The following is a 21,803-nucleotide window of genomic DNA, read 5'->3' on the forward strand; positions in this document are numbered from 1 at the left end:
ATGTAAGTGTGCTGCCATCGGTTATGTTTGCATGGTTTTGTTAGAGCTTGCAGCATGCTGTCCAGCCTCAGGTAAAGCTGCATGTGTGAGATTGAAGTATTGGTTGCCCAGCTTGTTGTGCTCTAATATTACCCGCCTTTGCATGCAACACAAGCCAGTGCTGTTTACTTGCTAGTTTGTCTGGGCTAGTAAATGAGTGTTTATTTTGACTAGTGATGGGCATAAATTTGTATTTAGCAGTTGTGGCTGAATTGTCAGTGAACTTTTGCATGCATTGCTTTGGTATATCCCGTTCTGATTCCAGTGAATCTTTTGTAACAAACTTGGTTTTTAACCATTTTTGCTCAAGCCGTCACTGGTATGATGTAGGTGCCATCAGTGTTTCTGACTTCAGCTAACAAAACTTTATCGACCAAATGGCATGTGTTGTATACGATCTGTTTTTGTTTGGTTCATACTCCAACTCTCTTAACATGATCACTTTTCCCTGCTTTTGTGTTCAGTTACAGCAGCAGTCAGTGGATCCTGCTCTTGTGCCCTTATCGGAGGCACAGGTACCTGCCTCTCAGCAGAAAAACATCTTTCAGGTGATCTGACAAAGTCGAACATTCTATTTGTTCTAAACAAGTTATTTTAACTAATTTATACTCGACAGGACATTAGGAAACTCAGTAATGTGAAATCACTGTAAGAAATGGTGCAAACTGTTGTCAGAAATGCGTAAACATAAGTTCATGCACACAAATCACTGCCTTTTTGAATAACTCGGGCACCAGTAATTTACTGTAGTAAATTATATCTATCCTGCGGTGTTGAGACTGCTTTAGTAACCTTGTAGCTGAAGCTCACATCTTATTCTTATTGTATTATAACACCGTTCTAGTTAAGTTAATGGTGTTGAGTTGACAAAGAATATAAGATCTTGTGCTTTAGGAATTATTGGTTGCCCCTCATGGCCCTGTTCCTGCCCCTGTGCCTGGCTTCGTACACCACCGTGCTTCACCCCCACTCTTCCCACAGAGACAGGACTTTTTCCCAGGCATGCCACCTGCAACAGGTAAAATGAGTTAGCCTAAATGTAACTGATTTTAAACTAAGAGAGGCATGTTAAATGTGCAACATGAATGTAATTTGTTCATGCCACGTTCCTCACCCATCTTTTGTTGAATCTCAGGGTTCCCTGCTAGCCCACAAACTGTGTTAGATCAAATTCCAGACTTGCATCGGGCCAGGAATACACCACAGGTAAAACTCAAATACTAAAGCAAGGTTTTTTTGTTTTGTTTTGTTTTTTTATATAAATGTATGCTTGTTACATTTCAAGAAGTCTACATGTGATAAATATGTAGACTTCCTGTGTGTGTGTGTATATATGTGTATATGTGTGTATATGTGTGTGTATATATATATATATATATATATACACATATATATATATATATATATACACACACACAAACATTAATATCTAAATATTAAAATTCCTTCCCATTTAAATACCAATATTAAAATATCAACTCTTCATGACGTTTTAAAAATACATTTAACAATATTTATCAGTGGTTCTGAGAATCTACATATTCTCATTGTGTAAAGGCTGTTAACAGGCTATAAGGATAAAATATACTAGAGTATGTACTTGGTTTTGCATTTTGTTAATCGGAGATGAATTCCTTATTCTTAGATGAGAGCTTTGCCAATGGGAGTGGACCAGGCCAGTCTGGAAGCTTTGTTTCAGCAGGAACTGGCAGTTCTTAATCACCCACAGTACCAACAAGGCTACAACAAACAGGCTCACGATAAGGCATTTCGTAACAGGTAATATTGATTATCAGACACAATAGGCAGGTTGGCCTAAAGCAAGCCTTGCTAATGGTTTCAGCCTCTTGAATCACTGAGTTATCTTTTAGTACTTGGTTACTCATCTTGAATTGGACTCTCCTGATTTTTGTACATTTAAGAGCTGTAAATTGAAAAGGTGAAATTTAACCAGATTTGAAACTTTTATGCTTTTATTCATAAAATGAACCGTTGCTATATCCAAAAGAGTAACCTAATGAATGGAAGGGGTTGATGATGTGTACAGTGACACATTGATTTATTTGCATCTATATCTCCTGTTTTGTAGACCAACCAGGATGAACCGTTCACCTGGGCCTCACCTGCCTGGACGGACATCACCTGGCAATACAGTAACAAGTGTGGTAAGCCAAATCCATCACATTTAATTTAACTGCCATGGAGGCATTTGATCATACATCTGATGTATTTATCAACTTCCAGCATTACAGAGCCATTTTAATGTTTTGAATTAACTTAAATGTCCTTCTATAGAATGAAAACGCCAACGAACAAATTACTTGGTGTTTGGTTTAAACAACCTTTTCCCCCCTCTTGTTGCAGCTGTCTCCATCTTTCACTCCCACTTCTGTGATCAAAAAAATGTACGAGTCAAAAGAGAAAGGTCGAGATGATCCTGGGAGTAGACCAGGAAGTAAAGAGGAGACCGTGAACTCCCATAACTCACAGGAGGGTATGAAGCAATGCACATACACCAAGAGATCAGAGCAGGGTGAATAAACAGTAGCTCTTTTTTCCTATTTCCTAAAGCAATTACCTTTTCATTTGTAGATGGGCCTCCATCACCCAGTTCCTTTCTGGAAGATGTGGACACAAGTGGTCCTCAGACTGGTGGGGTAAAGGCATGCTCCACCCCCGTTCCTACTCCAAATCGTCATAGTAAAGACCCAGACCGACCTAGGCCTCCTTCAACAACTGGCCACCACACTCCCACCATGCTGTCACCAGGGCCCTCTTCTCCCTTCCCCAGGCCCCAGATGTATCCAGTTCCTTTGCTTCCCCATGTCCCTTTGATCAGACCTCCACCCCAGCTTCATCCCAGTGTGATGCAGAGGATGCTGGCTCAGGGCATCCAGCCTCAACAGCTCGGACCCACATTATTACAAACAGGTTGGTTTCAGACTTTGATTTCTCTTTATTCATACCTGTTCCAGACATGTTCCTGTTGTTAACTAAAAACGGTGAATAGTGAAGTTCTTTCTCTGCATGAACAGGCATGTTCCCTCAGGCTGTAGACCTGTCTCAGCTTCAGGGTTTGCCCCCAGCCCTCTTAGGGCAGCCTCTGTATCCCCTTGGTCCTGCAGGGCATCCACTCATGGCCCCTAGAGCTGCAGGAACACACATGCAGTTAGCAGTCATGCAGCAACGGCTTCAACAGCAGCAGAGACCAAGTAAGTACAGCACCAGTGTCTTAAAATGACTACATTAGAGTGTTAAACACTACTGTTCAAAAGTTGGATTGGTTAAATTTTTTTTACATGTTTTTAAAGTCTCCTTCTCAACAAAGCTGCATTTACTTTGTTGAATGCAATAAAAACATTATTGTGAAGTTGTTACTTTAATAATTTAATATTAAAAATGGACATCAATCATTTAAGACCGTAATGACTTCTGAAATTTAGTTTTGCACTGTCACATGATCAGAAATTATTCTGCTCTGACTTGGTGCTCAGGAATAATTTTGATCGGTGTTAAACAGTTGTACTGCCCAATTTTTTTTGTGGAAACTTTTTTTCTTTTTTTTTTTAAATTAAGGATTATTTAAAAACAGCATTTATTTGAAATGGAAGTCTTTTGTAACATTAAAAGGTCTTTACTGTCACCGTTTACTACCATTTAATGTCATTGCTAAAAAAAAAAAGTCTTTTAAAAATGTGGATATCAGTTTCTGTCTAGAGAACAGGGTGGCTAGAGAACATGGCTGATAATCCGATTATAATGCAATCTAATGATTATAAATGCAATTCAGAGAATTGCTGATGTGATGGTTTTTATTTTGAGCTAAAACGATCTCATTGCCATAAAGTCAGCCAATTTATCAGTCTGTTACTAGATTCAAGCTTTTAAACATTTATTACTGAAGCTTCAATTTTATTGTCTTTGCCATGATGACAGACTTTCTGCTGACATGGCGATAAAAAAATTAAACAAAATATTGATGCTTTACTTCCAGACAGAAGAGAGAATATATTACATTTTTACAAATAAATATTCTAATTGTTTAGCTTTTTTTTTTTTTTGCCTGGTTTTTCAATCATTTAATTTTCTCCACAGATCTGCCAGTGGCTCCATCGGGAGGCCCCCAGTCACAGAGCCACGGTCCTCATTGGACAAACCATTCACAGCAAAGAGGTGGTAGCCCTCCTCTGGGTCTGGCCAAGTGGTTTGGTTCTGACGTGCTGCAACAGTCCCTCCCTTCTATGCCGTCTACTAAAGTAATCAGTGTTGACGAGCTCGAGTTCCACCAGTGATGACATCCTGTGACCAGTCAGCAGGAGTGAAGCAAGACATCCCTTCCCTTCCCCACTACCCTCTAGTTGGAAAGATATGAACTTTGATTTCTACTATAATGTACAGATGTCAGAGCCCTGTCTATTTTTCTGTGCTCTGTCTGAAACCCTTGCAGTTGCTAAATTTCTTTTATTTAATTTTTTTTTAAAAGGCCTGAAGTTGAGGAAAAAGGGAAAAGACACTGGGTTTTTTTCCTACCGCTTTTGTCACAAAGTAGTTTCTCATAGTTTTTGTTTTGAATTTTCAGTTTTTGCAGTAAAGTAAATAATGTATAGGCCTGAATTTGTACAGATTATGTATTTTCAGATTATTACAAAACAGATTATTTTCTGTCTTTATGTGGGGAAGGTTATCCTGCTATTGACAAACTGGAAAGTTGCGTTTTGTCCAGTCACAATGTCTGCACAATGTTCCATGTTTCCCATCTAGGGTTGATCTGGGCGGAAAAGGGCGCCACTGCTGATTGCCGGTTTGTTGGAAAGGAGATGTTTGTGTGTAGCAATTTAATGCATCCCTAATCCAGAGATACATGCCCTTGAAACTTTTGCTGGAATATTGAAGCCAGCATGTTCTGCAAGAGGGGACAGTCTTCCACCCCAAGAAGTGAATGCTAGTTGTGCCTTTGTTTCCTTTTGATGTGTGTTGTTTTTTTTTTTTTTTAAGCAAAAAGCCCTCCCATCCCTTCTCCAGCCAGTCTTGGTCACCGTATGAGAAGCACTGCTCTGAATCACATTTGTTTTAGGGTGGCAGGGGTTGGAAATTAAGTAATGTGCTATTAATTTAAGAAGCACAAATAGTTGATAAATATAAAAAAAATAAAAATCATTCACATAAAATTGTTGTCAAGGTCTCATTGATTTCAAGGTCTTAAATTGTCTGCCTGGGAAAAAAGCTAACTTTTCAGAGGGTTGATTGATGAAATTTTCTGCTCTGAATGGCTGTATGTACATGGTGTTCTTTGCTCTTAATGCCCCAGTTCTTCCATATTCCAGAGAAACTGGACAGTCATTATCCTCTATGCTTGCAAGTAAATTATCAAAATGCCAAAACTGCTGTAGCACATTGTAGAATTTATTAGCGTTGCACATATCAGGCGTCCTTGGTAAATAAAGGAGTCTGTTCTAGTGTTAACCATGCATGTCCAAGCCATACTCCCTTTGCCATACTTCTGTACCCAATCTCATGGCCGATTGGCCAGGTGTTATTTTTCTTTTCTGAACAATATTGTTTTGTTATATGGGGCTTTTCACAAACCCAAGGACACTGGATAATGCATGGACTGAAACTTAAAAGCAGACAAACTACATAAGTACAACACAACATGAATATGAAGGCAAACTGAACAAAAACTGATTGCAATTATTAATCGGAGCACATTTCAATGTTATCTGAAAAAACAGACAACCACCCAAGAAAGACAATCTGAGCTCAAAAACTAATAAAATATTGTGGTGTGAAACCAGTGTTTTATGCAATTTTATGATTTTTTTTTTTAAAAACCATGTTTCCCTAAAAGCATTTGTGCATCTGATTTCCAAAACTACAGGGCAGTGTAGTCTACAACAATTACCTTTCTCTATTGTTTGTCTTTGTACTTGAAATGTACAGTACCAGTTCAGGAGAGCAGCTGTCTGTCTGACTGACTGTCTAGGCTACAGTGCCAGTTCAAGAGTTTTGACACTTCACTTTAATTTCGTTCACGTTTACTGTATGTTTTCTAATTGGTTACAATGTCTAAAAGAGAGAAAGAGACGGTCTGCTGTCATGTATTCGGTGTCTGGCGTACATTTGGGGGAGGGGGCTCGCTGGAAAACAAGGATGTGAATTCATAACGCTGCGAACCAGGAAGACGGACGCGAAACTTAAATTTCGGTGTGTGACTAGTATCTGCGCTTTATCTTTGGACCGAAGTAATGTATTAAACTGTGCTAAAAACAGAAAATATTAAACGCGAACGACACCCCCTCCCTTTAAGCAAAGGTCGAAGTTCACAGGAAGCTGGGGGGCTGCCATTTTTCCCCCTGCTAACATGTTAGATGCTAAAAAGGCGAGGAGTGGTGGTCGCTGCTGAGTGCTTCTCTTTATTGGGTGTTTGCCGTTCGTTTGCGTTTGTCTACCTCTTCTGTCGTATGCGTTAGGCTCGGTTGTTGAATGAAGGCGGCATGGAGAGGACAGAACAGCCGTGGAATTCCTCCTACACGTACCAGGTGAGCAAACACAGCGCAGAGATGCTACACAACCTCAACAGCCAGAGAAAAGATGGAGGCAGGTTTTGTGATGTTATCTTGCGCGTCGGAGAGGAGAGCTTCCCCGCGCACAAGGCGGTGCTGGCGGCGTGCAGCGAGTATTTTGAGTCGGTGTTCAGCTGTCAGGCGGAAGACGACGGCCAGGGCAAGGAGCTGGAGATGCACACGATCAGCCCCAAAGTTTTCCGAGACATCCTAGACTTCGCGTACACCTCTAAGATCGTGGTGCGTCTGGAGTGCTTCCCGGAGCTTATGACCGCGGCGAAGTTTCTGCTCATGCGATCTGTCATCGAGATCTGTCAGGAGGTCATCAAACAATCCAACGTGCAGATCCTCGTGCCTCCTTCCCGAGGAGGCGAGCACAGCCTGTTCAGGGCCGCGGAGCAGCTGTCATACCCCCTGCCCGTGGACATGTCAAACGGGAGCGTGTCCAGCGGCGCAGTGTTTACCGACAACAACGACAGCGACAGTGCCGATCCGACGCAACCAAGTAACAGCTCTCAGCCGGCCGCTTCCGGAGCACAAGCGGCCGATCGCTTAGCGGTTTCCCCGCTGGAGTTTCCCAGCAGCCACCTCAATAGCGACGGCTCCAAGCGAGGCAGAGGGAGACCCAAAAAAGAGCCCACGACAGAGCCGATCACTTACAACAACAGCACTGCTCAAAACGAAAACGAGGGGATTTTCTCGTGTGGGGTTTGTGGTAAGATGTTTCCCGACGACGTCCAGTTGAGAAACCACGAGACGCAGCACGGGACGTTCACCGGCGGCGTGAGCACCAGAGCGGAGCTGGTCGCTGTGGACGGCCCGACGATGATCTCTCATCCCCAGGCGCGGTTTCAGGAAAACGGACTGCCCGCGGACAACCGTAAACGCGAGAGGACGAGACGACACGTCGCGTGTGATCTGTGCGGGAAGGTCTTCCGAGACGTCTACCACCTCAACCGGCACAAACTGTCTCATTCGGGCGAGAAACCGTACGCGTGTCCGGTGTGCGGGCTGCGCTTCAAACGCAAGGACAGGATGTCTTACCATGTGCGGTCTCACGACGGCTCGGTGGGTAAACCTTATGTCTGTCAAAGCTGCGGGAAAGGTTTCTCCAGGTGAGCGCAGTCATTTATGAATGCTTCTATACATACACTGCATTCGTTTTGTATTTGTGTCATCATACATGATTTGTGTGATGTTTTTGTTTTTGTAGGCCAGACCATCTGAATGGACATATTAAACAGGTTCACACCACAGAGAGACCTCACAAGTGTCAGGTGAGAAATGCTACATTTTAATGTATGCCCATTCTCATGTTTCAAATCTGTATGGCTTTCTTTCATATAATGAATTTCTTAATCATATTCCAGTCACTCTTTTCCATATAACGAAAGTGACAGGACTGGGGCTGTCATACTCAAACATCACAACAACAAAAAGCACACCATAAAATACAATAAACTTATGAAGCCATATGGTAGCTTTGTGTGAGAAACAGAAATAACCACTATGTTAATACCGTGTCTGAAGAACTAGTTTGACTAACTAGCAGTTAACCAAGTGGTAAGTGGTCTTATTTTTGGATTTAAATGAGACTGATTTTAAAAAGTTATGACCATTTTTGCAGAAACAGTTAGATGGCTAACTTTTAAGACTACCCTAAGCAGTTTATGCAACCGCCCCTTGAATTTTTATCGTTATTCACGTAAAATCTTGCTTTGGCACACATACAAAATGTTTTTTTTTTCTTCAATTAATCAAATAATCTCAATTCAAGATTATTTCTATAGCACTTTTCACAATATAAATTGTTGCAAAGCAACTTTAGAGAAAATGTACGTTTCTATTTTAAAGTTTCTACATAATATTTAGTAGTAGCTTATCAGTGGTGACTATGTCAAGTTGATGTCCATATGGCAGAAATGTACAGTAAAATTCATGCAGTTAGTTAATGACATGTAATCAAACAGACATGGACATTATTAACTGTAATGATTATATGTTGTGATTTAAATTTATAGCAAAATTTGGTAGTTTTGTTTGTTGTTTGAGGGTTTGCATCATCTGAGATCCTCTGGGGGGTTGGCATCATCTCTTCTCTGGTGTTCGGTCATCTCAGATCTTCGTAAGGGCTGGATTCAGACTGAAGCTTGTGTAATTACTTCGGGATGCCAATCCCGTGGCAGAAACAGAGAAGCAATGAATCAATTTCTGCAGTTCACAAATCTGGTCTCACTTTCTGCATCCTAATTTGCATACTTCCCATCCTAAATACTAAAAGTATTCCGGTTTAGAATGAGTGTGTCCCAAATCATAGTATATTACAATTATGTGACAGAGTGGTCCATTGAAGACGCAATTATGACATGGTAGTATGTCCCAAATCTTGTCTACACTTCTGCTACACACTCAAAAGTATGTACTGTTTCTTAACAAAAACAAGATCTACTTTTATGGGATAATATAATTTGGATGCAGCAAATGATTCATTCACAAACCAGATTGACCAGGTTAGTTTAACTTGTAGTTATTATCAAGCTACAGTGGGATTTTAGTCAGATTAAAGCATCTACATGGCCTTCAAAAAATTGAATTGTTGCTTTAGTCTGTGCATGTAAAAACACTGGTGGTCACAGTGGTTAGCAGTTTGCTGCAGGAGATTATTATCAGTAAATAATGACATTAAGTTGGCATGAAACAGAACTTGCAATCATCTTTTCTACCGTACTGTGACGCGTATATGAGTAAAACAGCTTTTCGAACAAGAACAAATGGAGGGTTGGACTGGACTGAATATTGACTGAGTTAATTTAAAGTCCCCCTGTAGTGAAAATCAAGTTTTTTTATGTTGTTTATTTGTCTATGTGGTGTTTTTAATATGCTTTTAGGCAAACCATGTGCCAATCAATTAATCAACACCATTGCTGAGTATTTTCTCCTTAAATTACAAGGGTGCTGGGAGAAACGAAGCTTTTCGAAGCATTGAATCAATTGAACCAATTGGTTTGAAAAATGATTCGATGTTTCGAAGCAATTGCACATGCTGGCGAGTCGACACCTGCTGGAAACAGTGTGACGTAACGAAGCTTCGTTTGCTAAAATCACGTGACCTGGCCGGTTTGATACGCGCTCCGAAACACTGATTCGAAACAAAAGATTAGCAAATGTTTCGAAGCTTCATGAAGCAGTGATTCGAACGCGCCCATTACTAGGGTGCATGCATTAAAAAAGTGATGTGCACAGATATATAATTTATAATAAACACTGCGATATTCCATTGAGAAAAGTGAAATTTAGATTTTCATGGTGACAAGATGGTTCTTCACTCAAAGCTATAATATAATTTGGCTTCAAAAGATTTGTAATATGTAACATGTTATTATTAGTCATATTGAACACTTTCAGGATGGGATGATCCTTTAATGATGCTTTTTTTGTTGTTGTTTTAGATCTCGACAGCTCAGGTCCTCGTTCACATTCATTATATGTACTAGAGTGGAATTTAAATATTTGAGTGAACACCTCCATTAAATCAACTTTCTGTTTTGATAACACTCCCAAAAATGACCTCTCGGAAAATGCTTGTAAACCATATCTTGAAACGTCTCAGATTTGCAACGCATCTTTCGCAACACGAGATCGCCTGAGGTCACACCTGGCATGCCATGAAGATAAGATACCATGTCAAGTGTGTGGGAAATTCCTCCGGGCTGCCTACATGACCGACCACTTGAAAAAACACAGTGAAGGACCTCATAACTACTGTGGAATATGCAACAAAGGTACTGGTCAGACACGCATTGAAAATAACTCATTTTATCAAGGTGTTGCTTATAAACACAGCAGAACTTGTGCTTACAAAATACCCAGCTAATGATCCACATTTTCATTGCCACTGACACCATCCTTAGTAAGTTAGCTTAGGCTCACAGAAACTGATTGGCTTATTAATGCAGAAAACTGTCTAAGGGGAAAAGGCTGAAGTTTTAAATAGTAGTACTGAAAAGGTTTGTGGCTTATGCTTTATATTTTTTGAAAGCCATAGAGTAACCTTCTGATTAATAAGACTGAGTGTTGTTCTGTTTTTTGTTTTATTGTTTTTATTTGTTTTTCCTACTTGTTCTTCCGATGGTCTCAGGTTTTTCTACTGCATCCTACTTAAAGGTGCACGTAAAAATGCACCACAGCTCGACCATGCTCCCTTCCTCTGCAGCACATCAGTTCCCTGAACCACGCACCAACAGACCACAGATGCACAACGGCGCCCCCTACCACTCAGGACGCCAGTGCGCAGTGGAAGGCAAGCAAGCCTCTCCCCACAGCGTCAAATTGTTGCTCGCTCACTTGCTGTCTTTTTCACTGCTGCTTATCAGATGCTGCATCTGCTTGCATATAAACTCACCGCAAATACAGATTGTAGCGCTGCACATTTATCATTTATTGCAGCATAATGTGCAGGGAATCAGAGATATGTGTTCAGAATTTGGCAGTCTGAATTACATCATCTTTTAGGACTTTTCTCTCAGTGGATGAGAATGGATGTTTGTAATTGTAATTGCATTTGTAATGATACCTTTGTATCAATTGACTGATGAGGTATCGAGTATGTAGATAGTTCTTATAGTTTTGCAAACTTAATGGATGGCTGCCAGATGTAAATTCAAAGTACGTTATTCATTATTTGGCGTACTGGCAAAATACTAAAATGAGACTAAAAAGATTTACTTTTAAAAGAATAGTTCATCCCAAAATGAAAGTTTGCTGAAAATATTCTCACCCTCAGGCCAAGATGTAGATGAGTTTGTTTCTTCATTGGAACAGATCTACAGAAATCTCTCACCAGTGGATCCTTTGCAGCAAATAGGTGCTGTCAGAAGGAGAGTCCAAACGGCTGATAAAAAAAAATCTCAATAATTCACAAGTAATCCACACGACTCCAGTCCATCAGTTAATATCTTGTGAAGTAAATAACTGTTTGTAATAAAACAAGTCCACCATTAAGGTATTTTAACTTCAAAGCGTTGCTTCTAGCCAAAAAACAACTCCGTAATAATGCTTACTCAGGAATACTTGTGGATTATTGTGATGTTTTTATCAGCTGTTTGGACTCTCATTCTGACGGCACCCATTCGCTGCAGAGGATCCATTGGTAAGTAAGTTTTTCCAGATCTGTTCCGATGAACACACAAACTCATCTACATCTCGGATGGGCTGAGAGTGAGTACATTTTCAGCAAATTTTCATTTTTTGGGGAATTATTGCTTTAAATTTCTATATTAGTCTTTATTTAAATAAGGTGAATTTAGAGATACAGTTGATTTAAGACCTGAGCTAAATAATAGTTGCAGCCCTATCAATCAGCTTTGTCTGCTAGTCACTTTGCTGCTGACCAATTTAGCATGGCCATGTGTCCCATTCTGTGTCGCTTATCATCTCCATCAAGTGCTGGCATAATGAAAGCGTTTTTGATCCTTCATTCATGCATGTCCACATAAGTGCACAATACACGCTGTGCATTATTTCTGTGGATTTAATGGACCTTTTTCAAACAATTATTGCCATAAAATCCAGCAGCTTGTGATTGGGAATGTCCTTACTGAACACTGAACATAGGAAACAATATGGAGACAGCATTTTCTCTAACGGACTAAAAGTATTCTAGAATCTTTCCATGACACCTTAGTAATGGAGATGCCAAGAATGATGAAAATTAATTTTTTTTTCTTGTTTCCAGTTAATTACTATGGGGATGAGAGGAAGTGAATTTATTTTTGATCTTGTAATGCAAGCTTTAGGGTTTTGGCAGTTAATATGCAAAAAGTAACGCAGAAATACATCAGAAAGGTGCCATTAACTTTACATCAGAACAGAATTGTCATTACAGTATCACTCCAACAGTATCATTGAGCTGCTGGCTTGGCATGTAATGAAAGAAAAAGATTCATTCATTCAAAACTTATTTTTGTCATTTTAGCTTTGAACAAACAATGTTTCTGAACTGATGTGAAGCTAGAGGTCATCTGACTGTACTGACTGCGAATTGTCCCCCTTGGCCTCTGTCTTTTCCTCTACCCATATCCCTTAACTCTTGGGGCGGTTACTGGCATGTAGGCCTTTGCACCAGTCGCCGGCTCGTGGTTACCTTTCCCGAGACAGAGGGGTCTTTTCGGGGGCTAACTGGGCCAGTTCTACCCCAGCCCGTCCCTCCGGCCCTCGGCCTGCAGCCTGAGCTGCTCCTGGGCAAGCCAGGTCCAACTCCCTATTTCTGGGAGTGCCGCTTTCCTGGAGCACCAGGGTTTCCGCTTCATGGACCTCTTACAGGTCAGTACAGGCTGTTTTGAGGGTGGCAATGTGGTGAGCCAAAGAACTGAGGATGTCTGGATGCTGTAACTGATAAGTCTGGTGCAAATATCTGCTAAGCACCATTAACATTTACAAGAATGTTAAGTAAAATATCGTCTGGGTTTCAGTTCTAACCTAATAATTGTCTCGTCAGTATTTTGCTCATGCTTTTGTCTGGTGGTTCTCAGTGCTGCTTGATTTTCAGCAGTTTGCTTTAACAGCACCCAATTCTGACCTCTTGTCTTTCATAATTTATGCTTTGGAAGAACTGGACTGTATTTATTCTTAGGTTTCTGGGTCTGTAAAATGCCCTGTAACCAACTAGAGTTTAAATTATTTTGAGTACAAAATAGTGGAATAGAGTTTAAGAGACTGTAACTCTAGATCCTTGGTACTCAACATGTTGTTCATAGAGTGAACATGTTACTCTTTAATGAGAGTGTTGTAGCACAAGGTCTAATTTTCCCCCAAATATAGTGCTTCTCAGCCAATCAGAAATGATCTATGGTCTCATGCGCTGAAGTGTCGCTCATTTGTTAGTAGCTAGGAGAACTACTTAGTTAGTAGGTCAGGCTTAATTTCAGTAACATGTAGAAAAAAGTGAGCACCAATCATTCAGAGCAGAGTAGAGAATTCAGTTTTTCATGGTTGTTGATTGGTAGAGTCTACTTTGTGGTAGAGAAATCTCCACATTTTTAAAGGGATAGTTTACTAAAAAATTTAAATTATGTCATAATTTAGTCATTTTTATGTTGTTTCAGAATTGTTTGACTGCCTTTCATTTGTGGAACATACAAGAAGATATTTTGAGAGATTTTCTTGTCCATAAAGTTTAAATCAGTGGGCTCCAGTGTTGTTTGGTTCTTGGGAGTTTTTCAAAATATCATCTTTTGTGTTCCAGACTAGAAATTCATACAGGTTTGGAACAACCTGAGGGTGACTAAATTATAAAAATTTCCTTTTTGCTCCCAAACTAATGTTAAGTGCCACTGCTCTAGAGCCTAGGATCTCAGTAGACTAAAAATCGGAAGTATTAATTTTCCATATAATGTTGTACGCAATAGGATGCAGTTTACTTTTATTATATTTCTCTTTCTTACACAAAGTCACAAAACAGCACAAAAAAATTAGACAAGCCACAAACTAATGATCAGTGAGGGCCAAGCTGTTTTTATACTGAAACAGGTTTAGATAAGTAGTTGCTGTGGTCATGAGGATTTAGGTATAAAGGAAATATTTTTATTTTTAGATGTGTTGCTTAATGTGAGGCTCCTTCTCTCTTCCTATATATCTCTCTGTCCCCCTCCTTCCCTGATATCCCCTTCCCCACTCTGTGTTTACCTCAGACGGGCAGGAGAATGCTGGGAAATGCCCCCATCAGGACTCTGATGGATCGGACGCAGTTTTCGGTGACTTTTCCAACGGAACGGACCTCAAGGCTGAACAGAAAGTAGAGGGAGAAGAAATGGAGGTGACATCTTTCATCTTCAACGGCCAACCTGAGGATGCATTGACCTCACCGGGGGGATCCAAAAACATCCAAACAATAGACCAAGAAAAGAAGTTTGCCTGTGGCGACTGTGGCCAGACCTTCCGCACAAAGTCTTACCTCAACAAGCACCATCACCGGGTTCATAAGAAACGTGCTGCGGCCGGGTCGGGTCTCGGTGATCTTGGCTCACCCTTTTCCCCCCAACAGAATATGTCACTTCTTGAATCCTTTGGCTTTCAGATCGTCCAGTCAGCCTTTGCCTCCTCACTAGTGGACTCTGAGATGGGCAGCAGTGGAATGGGTTTAGGGGAGAAATGACCCCTTTGAGATGCAGACATTTCTTATAACCTTATTGGACAACCAAACTTTTCATAACTGCGAGTTTAGTCTGTTGTCTCATACTCCTTGACGCCATATGTAGACTACTTTTTGTTTTGTTTTTGGCTTTTCTTACTATTCTAATGTTTGTTAATGTTTTGACTTTGCCATCATGGATGCCATTTTGATTCCATCTTGGTGTGAAGCAGCTAATCTGTTTATTCCTCCTTCGACAAATCCTCAATTTCATTGGTCTATCCTTAAAAAAATAATAATTCATTGCTTTTGACATGTATGTGTATCACGTGTGTCTCTCAGCTTCCAGATTGTGGATTGAGGATGATGCCCCAAACTTTCAGAATGTACCTCTAGGTTATTTTTGCCCAGACTTACCTCACCGAGAAGCATAACATTAGCAAGCATTACAATTTTAACAGTCTAAACAAAAGTTTTCACAATCAGAAAACACTGAGACTGTGTAATTTGCGCAGCTGTTGCAGTCCAATGGCCATTAACACCTAGATATAAAACAAAAAAGATATAAATATTTTAGTCTTTTTCTGTATGAGTTACTTTAACAAATACTTAAATGATTTTAAATCCTTTAAAACTTCAGGCTAAATAATGGCTGTTAAAGTGTTAGTTCATCCAAAAATGAAAATTAGCCTGTGCTTTACTCACCCTCGAAGCATCCTAGGTGTATGTGGCTTTCTTCTTTTACTTTATCAAAGGAAAACCAGTCTCCTCTTCGAAATCCTCCGACATTTTTCTTTACAAATCCTCGTTTTGTGCTTCTAATTCGTGACCGGCATTTTGTTTTGTTTTGTCTCCACGTTCGTCACTAATCGCGCAACACCGACGTCCTACGTCATCCGCCGGAACGGCTTCCGCGTTTGACAGTCAGCGGAAGTGAGAAAAAAGTGTTTATTATGTTTGAAATATGGATATTTATTTTACAAAAATGCATGGATTCGCTACAGAAGGCCTTTATTCACCCCCCGGAGCCATGTGAGGTACGTTTTATTACGGATGCGTGCACTATATTTCACGTCTTCTGAACTGTTGACAACCAACACCCGCTTACCCCCACTGAAAGGCTTGGAGGGGCCAGGACCATTTTTAATATAACTCCGATTGGGTTCGTCTGAAAGAAGAAAGCCACATACACCTAGGATGCTTCGAGGGTGAGTAAAACACAGGCTAATTTTCATTTTTGGGTAAACTATCCCTTTAACTTAGTCATTTTTGTGGTGTTTCCTTGTTTTTTTATCATTGGTAGTTCTGAGACAGATTGTTTTGGGTCACAAAAAGTGTGTCCGTTTTTAATGTCCAACAGCGTTTCAGGTTTCACTGTAAGATATAGCAAGAAGCAAAGAATATATTTTATTAACTTATTGATACCGGTGTCCAAGTCTCCTTTACGCAAAGGTATATATTGAGTTTTGTTGCAATGTGCTATTTTCTTGAATCATGCAGCCGATAGGAGGACGGCACGAGAGTGATGACATGTATGTATGAGTACACGTTTGTATGCTGCGGTCTCTCATATGTCCTTTATCTCTAGAATGTAATATAAACAGAGGGCTTTTTAATCTTTTTTTAATATATCAGAGTGGTTCAGTACATTCCTGCTTAATTTAAAGTCTTGTCACTATACATGACGTAACATTCATATATATATAACAAATATGTATGTATGTATGGCCAATTATATTAGTTTATGTAAACGGGTTCCTTGTAAATAGATATTTTCCTTGACCTTGTTGATTTGATGGATCTTTCTTTTCTTGTCTTTTTTTTTTTTTTTGGGGGGTAAGTTTTAACATGAAAAAGCAAACAGCCTTTCTTTGGTAGTGATGAAGAGTATATGAACCTCCAGAATTGTTTTAAGTTGTTATTGACACATCCATAATTTTGTTGTGTCTTTATTATTATGCAAATATTTGAGTGTGTGTTTGGTGTTACCCTGTTCCTCTTACTCTAAATGCAGTGTTAATGCTGGTTACCTTTCCTTTAATTTTACCCTGCAGGTTATTAGTATAGTGTACCATAAATGTATTTGGAGTATTTGGAATGGCAGTTTGTACAACGTTGCCGAGGTTTTGCAAGCGGTCACTCATGATTGAAGCTACGAATGACAATGTACAGACACAAAAAAAATCTTTATTTTATTACCTTATGTACTTGTTCGACTTACTGTTTTTATGTGCAGCCGTAAAATCTGAAGCGGACTGATCTGAGCAGTGGAAAACCTGCAGGTTTTTTAGCTTCAGCTTACTTATTTGACTAATCATTGCTAATATCAGATCATAACATCTGTTAATTGATTGCAATTTTACAATTCTAATAGTAACAATCATTGTCTGCCCAGTAAGTGTGATCTGAATATTTGCAGCCCTTATTTATTTACTAATTTTAAGTTGTAGGGAATTCTTCAGTTATTTTTATTGTTGTTATTTGTGTCTTGTATGATGTTCTGGCTTATTACATCACTGGAAATGTTTGTTTGTTTTCTTGCTTATCTATTTGTATATTTGTATGTTGCAAAGTGCCTTCCCAGTACTGATTGTGAACAGCGATGGGTAGGAAAAATCTGTCATTTAAAGGACCTATCTTATAAAAACCATATACAAACAGAGTTGCATTGACACTTTTGTATAAAGACATGCACATAGAAAGGTGTACATTTGTACGTTTGGTATTCTACCTTTTTTGTTTTCTGACAAAATGTTGTTTCTCTGCCATTTATGTCACAACGTTGATCAATTTTTGGACATTTGGATATAAGCATACTTTTCTATTGATGTTTGTTTTTGTACACTGTTTTTGTGTCTCTGTCTATTTGGTACAGAGATGGGTATAAAATAAAATTGTATTTGAAAATTTTCTTTCTTGTGATGAGCACTTCAGAACACATAATTGTGCATATTGTTCTAGGTTATTTTGTGTAAAAACAGTGTGACTCTGGCAACCTGTGTAGTTTTTTGTTATTTCATACTTGACTGATCCAATCATAACACATATATATATATATATATAATATTCATAAGGTTATTAAATGAGGATTATTTGGTAATAAGGCCAAAATATAACAGAAAACCAAAATTGTGCTTTTCATTATTGCTAATATTGTACCTTCACATGCAAGCATGAATCTTTGCATAGACATGAGTGCTGCCTTGATGAGGATTCCAAAATCTCTTTCCTGCTGCTTGTCTGATTGAAAGTCAAAATCATAAAGATACACAAGTAATGGCCCAGTAACAATGACAAGAGGCACAAAATATTTGCTTAAAGGCTTGTTATTTTGACACCAGTTCCAATAAAGAGTTAATCCATTCTTTTGAATTCATACAATTGTGAAGCACAGATCCAAGGTTAAGGCATCAGTGACTATCAGTTTCTGCTTCATTAATGAACCACATCTATTTATGCATATTTTTTCAATAAACAATTCCAACCTGAGGCTGCATGTAAGGCCACATGTCTCTGAAATAAACTAACCACACATCTAACCACACAAACTAACCACATATTCTCATTTTATTTATGTGCAATATTGCATAATGCAGTACAGCACTCCTTTTTTGTGTTTCCATTTGTATTATAAGCCTGGCAGCAGAAAAGTAGAAAATATGCATAGGAAATGCAGAAAGTCACACTTAGTGAGATTGGAAATGTTGAAAATCTTACTTGAAAGAACAGCAGTGTACATCAGGGTTGAAGTGCAGCAGATGAATAAATAAACCATTCAAATGAATACTTAATTTTTTATAAATTGAAAAGAAAGAAAAAATCCAAAAGAAACAGAATTATAACTTCTCTCACCCTCTGCCCCGCACTCCAAAGTCCATACAACTTGGTGGATGTTCATCTGAGGACTAAGGTAAATATTACCTTAAATGAAAATGAGAACGATTTTACAGTCAACCCAAAACAATAACCAGCACAAAAAGTACTTTGGTTAGATCCAGTGTAACCTGTAAGCAACCATTTTTTCTCTCAATTTGTACATATTTCAGGCTCAACAGAACGTTTATTTCCGTTCGTTCGGATTTCTAAACCAATTCTTTAGCTCATTGACGCCATCTGTTGGCATGATGGTGGCATAATAACAATTATAATTTTGACATTAGTAGAAAAATAGTCACCTAAACATAGTTTATTAAAGTTGTTTAGAGTTAAATTCCAAAGTATCAGTCCACAATACAGATTTGTGTTACATCTGTTTTGATGCAATTTTATGCAATAATGTGCAAGTATCTTTGTTTTATTTTATTTATTTTTTTTAATGTTTTTCGACTGTCGTAATTTACCTTAACATGATCGATAAAATAGGCCGTCCTAATAAATCACACCTAAACATAGTTTATTAAAGTTGTTTAGAGTTAAATTCGAAAGTATATCAGTCCACAATACAGATTTGTGTTACATCTGTTTTGATGCAATTTTATGCAATAATGTGCAAGTATCTTTGTTTTATTTTTTTTAATGTTTTTCGACTGTCGTAATTTACCTTAACATGATCGATAAAATAGGCCGTCCTAATAAATCAAAGCTTTTGAATGTGCAAAGGCTAATGGAATTAAAGGGGTTTCTAAAACCAAAAACAAAGCAGGCTATTAGGCTGATTGCGTTTTTTTTTTTTAAATAACCCATGCTGAGCATAAAACAACCTGCAGCCCTTTTTAAAAGCGCGAGAAAGCCTGAAGCCATAAACACACCTGTTCACAAGCACACATCTGCATGCACAGAAATATGGAAGTGTGTTAGACACTTACACAGTTGGATTAAAACGTGCACACATAAAAGCAGGCACATTATTGTGTACCACATATAGCCTAGTACACTGCACTTCTGTTGAAGTGTTTCAATTATTTACATGTTTGCACTTCTGTTGAAGTGTTTTAATTATTTATACTATTATGAATATACTATATATGAAGTCACTGTCAGTGGCACAAGTAATTATTAAATATTGTGAAAAATGTCTATTAAGAAATTGTATAATGTCCCATCATAATAAGCAAATGTATAACCTAAGCACAAACTAGCTGAAAATGTGTGTCCCGTTTGTAGGATAAAATTTTGTATTTTAAGAAGCCATTTAAAAAAAGCACAAAAAAAATAAAAAAAATAAAAAAACATTATAGTGTATTTAGAATAAATGTATTCACATTTAACATACAGTTTACCAATTTGACTTCACCCTAATTTTAATGGCTAAACCATTTCACAATAGCCAAAAACCAAACTGTCAGATGTGTTAGTGTTTTTTTTGTGTTTTTTTTTTTACAAAATGAACAACTTCAGTATTAATAACTTTGATGTATGAGAATAACACATCAAGGTCTGTAGCTTTTTAACAGCCCAGTCCAGTACAAAACTACATTAAATGAGTTAGCTAGGTAATTGGTGACCTAAAACAGTATGTCCTTTTAAAGTTGGCAGAACTTTAGGTACGGTTGCCCATTTGTGCAGATAATCTTGCAGAAATAAGCAACAGATTTAGAATAGTCTTGTTAATCTGTTCTAAATACCAGACAGAATCACGTGTTTACTATGAACTAAAGCTCTCTGTTGCCATAGAATAGCTTCAGGGGTTCGCCGCCGTAAGAGTGTTGCTGAATCACACTGACCTTAAGGAAAAACATTCAGCAGAAATGTTATAACTGCACACCCTCAAAGTCAACGTACCTAAGTGTTATCTTAAACCATCTCCTGTATCAAGTGTGCTAACAAAACTACAAAAATATTTTTTTTTCTTACCTGATGGGAATCATGGTAAAGAGAGCTACAGAGATCTTCTTTTCATTTCATTTCCAAGCAGTTAAGTCTATGGTTAGCAATATCTTGTACTAATGGATGAATCAAGTAAGCAAAGCAAGTCAGTCAAGTGATGAAGAATACAATATTTAATCAGCAAGTAATGCATGTACAAAGATGTAAACTTACTGCAGGATGAAGAACAGTTAAGGCATCATTTTAAATATATTTTTCTAAAAATATTAATTTAGTTTGTGAGAATTTTTAACACTCTATAAGGCAGTGGAGTGAAAGATTTCCCCTAGTTGGTACTGAGCTTGTTTTCCTTCTATATCCATCTTCACCTGTCCACGGTAGTTGAGTCTGTAAAACTCTTTAGTGATCATCGATAGGGTCTTTCCCTTGGTTTCAGGTAGAACCATCTGAATATATAAAGCAGTCAAGAGGCACACAGCCCCAAATGGCACAAAGCAATACTGTCCTAAACCGCTCTGCAAAAACACACACAGAGGACATTCAGAAGAAAAGGAAATCCTATTCTTAATGGGTATTTTGTCAAATATGTCAGATATTAAGACTATTTTTTCAAGTTCTCACCACAAGGAAAGGGAAGATCATCCCGATAATGAAAAGGTTAAGCCACATTAGAGAGCCAGCGGTCATGTAGGCAGCAGGACGTGACGTTTGGTTAAAAATCTCTGTTGGGAGGATTCCAGTCACCCCAGCTAGCGTATGAAGAAATGGACACAGTGTTGATGAATGCCAAACCACAGTATAAAATAACACTATAGAATTGGTTGCATTATATATACATTCCACTGTATGTTAGGGTGTTGTAGTTCACCTGGTCCCATGCCAAAGCTGAGTATGTAGGTGAAGATGCAGGTCATGCTCAGGTAAGGCATCCAGCTAACCATATTCTATTGGGTGAAAGGTAAAACCAGATGTCAAAGTTATAGTTAACCAAAGATGACGACACTTCAGTTGAACACTCTAAATGACGATAAAGTTAATGTTGGACATTATGTGTTCACTTTAAGGTTAAACATTAGCTTGTACATAACCTTTCACGTGACTACAGTATGTGTGTGCTGGTAATGGGAAAGAGGGGTAATGCAACATTGAATAATACACACCTCAAGTGAAAGAGCCACAGTAAAGACTATAGCCCATCCTGTCATGAGAACATAGCCGCCCATCAACATCAGCCTCCTACCCAACCTTTCTATCAACAGGTTCTGAACACACACAGATTTAAAATTCATGTGTAACCATGTCATACT

General features: G+C 38.6%; 3 protein-coding genes across 6 annotated transcripts in view; 2 read left to right on the forward strand and 1 right to left on the reverse strand.

The window, feature by feature from the left end:
* Window positions 1–5,191, forward strand: part of LOC107712102 (eukaryotic translation initiation factor 4E transporter-like) — a 12,759-nt gene extending 7,568 nt beyond the window's left edge. For all 3 annotated transcript variants that reach the window (XM_016517229.1, XM_016517231.1, XM_016517230.1), the window contains 9 exons: window positions 504–587; window positions 934–1,057; window positions 1,175–1,245; window positions 1,685–1,818; window positions 2,129–2,204; window positions 2,404–2,533; window positions 2,632–2,970; window positions 3,075–3,251; window positions 4,135–5,191. In XM_016517229.1, coding sequence (XP_016372715.1) covers window positions 504–587; window positions 934–1,057; window positions 1,175–1,245; window positions 1,685–1,818; window positions 2,129–2,204; window positions 2,404–2,533; window positions 2,632–2,970; window positions 3,075–3,251; window positions 4,135–4,331 — 1,332 coding nt within the window. In that variant the 3' untranslated portion in view covers window positions 4,332–5,191. The remainder of the gene's footprint in view (window positions 1–503; window positions 588–933; window positions 1,058–1,174; window positions 1,246–1,684; window positions 1,819–2,128; window positions 2,205–2,403; window positions 2,534–2,631; window positions 2,971–3,074; window positions 3,252–4,134) is intronic.
* Window positions 5,192–6,378: 1,187 nt separating this feature from the next.
* On the forward strand, window positions 6,379–15,434 carry LOC107712103 (POZ-, AT hook-, and zinc finger-containing protein 1-like). Of its 2 annotated transcripts, XM_016517234.1 has the most exons (6): window positions 6,379–7,717; window positions 7,816–7,879; window positions 10,213–10,384; window positions 10,741–10,902; window positions 12,714–12,923; window positions 14,291–15,434. In XM_016517234.1, exons 1-6 carry the CDS (start codon window positions 6,534–6,536, stop codon window positions 14,752–14,754), a joined length of 2,256 nt encoding a protein of 751 aa, XP_016372720.1. In that variant the 5' UTR covers window positions 6,379–6,533; the 3' UTR covers window positions 14,755–15,434. The 2 variants fall into 2 exon arrangements, with proteins under 2 accessions (XP_016372720.1, XP_016372719.1); XM_016517233.1 differs by lacking the exons at window positions 10,741–10,902; window positions 12,714–12,923.
* Window positions 15,435–20,693: 5,259 nt separating this feature from the next.
* Window positions 20,694–21,803, reverse strand: part of LOC107712104 (solute carrier family 2, facilitated glucose transporter member 11-like) — a 7,026-nt gene continuing 5,916 nt past the window's right edge. Inside the window, exons 10-13 of the mRNA XM_016517235.1 lie at window positions 21,657–21,758; window positions 21,365–21,440; window positions 21,118–21,245; window positions 20,694–21,011 (exon numbers count right to left, since the gene is read on the reverse strand). Of these exons, the coding sequence (XP_016372721.1) occupies window positions 20,793–21,011; window positions 21,118–21,245; window positions 21,365–21,440; window positions 21,657–21,758 (525 nt within the window). The 3' untranslated portion in view covers window positions 20,694–20,792. The remainder of the gene's footprint in view (window positions 21,012–21,117; window positions 21,246–21,364; window positions 21,441–21,656; window positions 21,759–21,803) is intronic.

Source organism: Sinocyclocheilus rhinocerous, unplaced genomic scaffold, assembly GCF_001515625.1.
Source record: "Sinocyclocheilus rhinocerous isolate Xijiao unplaced genomic scaffold, SAMN03320098_v1.1 scaffold1710, whole genome shotgun sequence".
Classification (NCBI taxonomy): domain Eukaryota; kingdom Metazoa; phylum Chordata; class Actinopteri; order Cypriniformes; family Cyprinidae; genus Sinocyclocheilus; species Sinocyclocheilus rhinocerous.

What these genes read in the sequence shown, in the direction of transcription:
- LOC107712103 (XM_016517234.1), top strand. Translation starts at nt 6,534, where the DNA reads ATGGAGAGGACAGAACAGCCGTGGAATTCCTCCTACACGTACCAGGTG. An exon ending in TGCGGGAAAGGTTTCTCCAG is followed by an intron (nt 7,718 to 7,815) that starts GTGAGCGCAGTC and finishes TTGTTTTTGTAG; the next exon opens with GCCAGACCATCTGAATGGAC. An exon ending in CTGTGGAATATGCAACAAAG is followed by an intron (nt 10,385 to 10,740) that starts GTACTGGTCAGA and finishes CGATGGTCTCAG; the next exon opens with GTTTTTCTACTGCATCCTAC.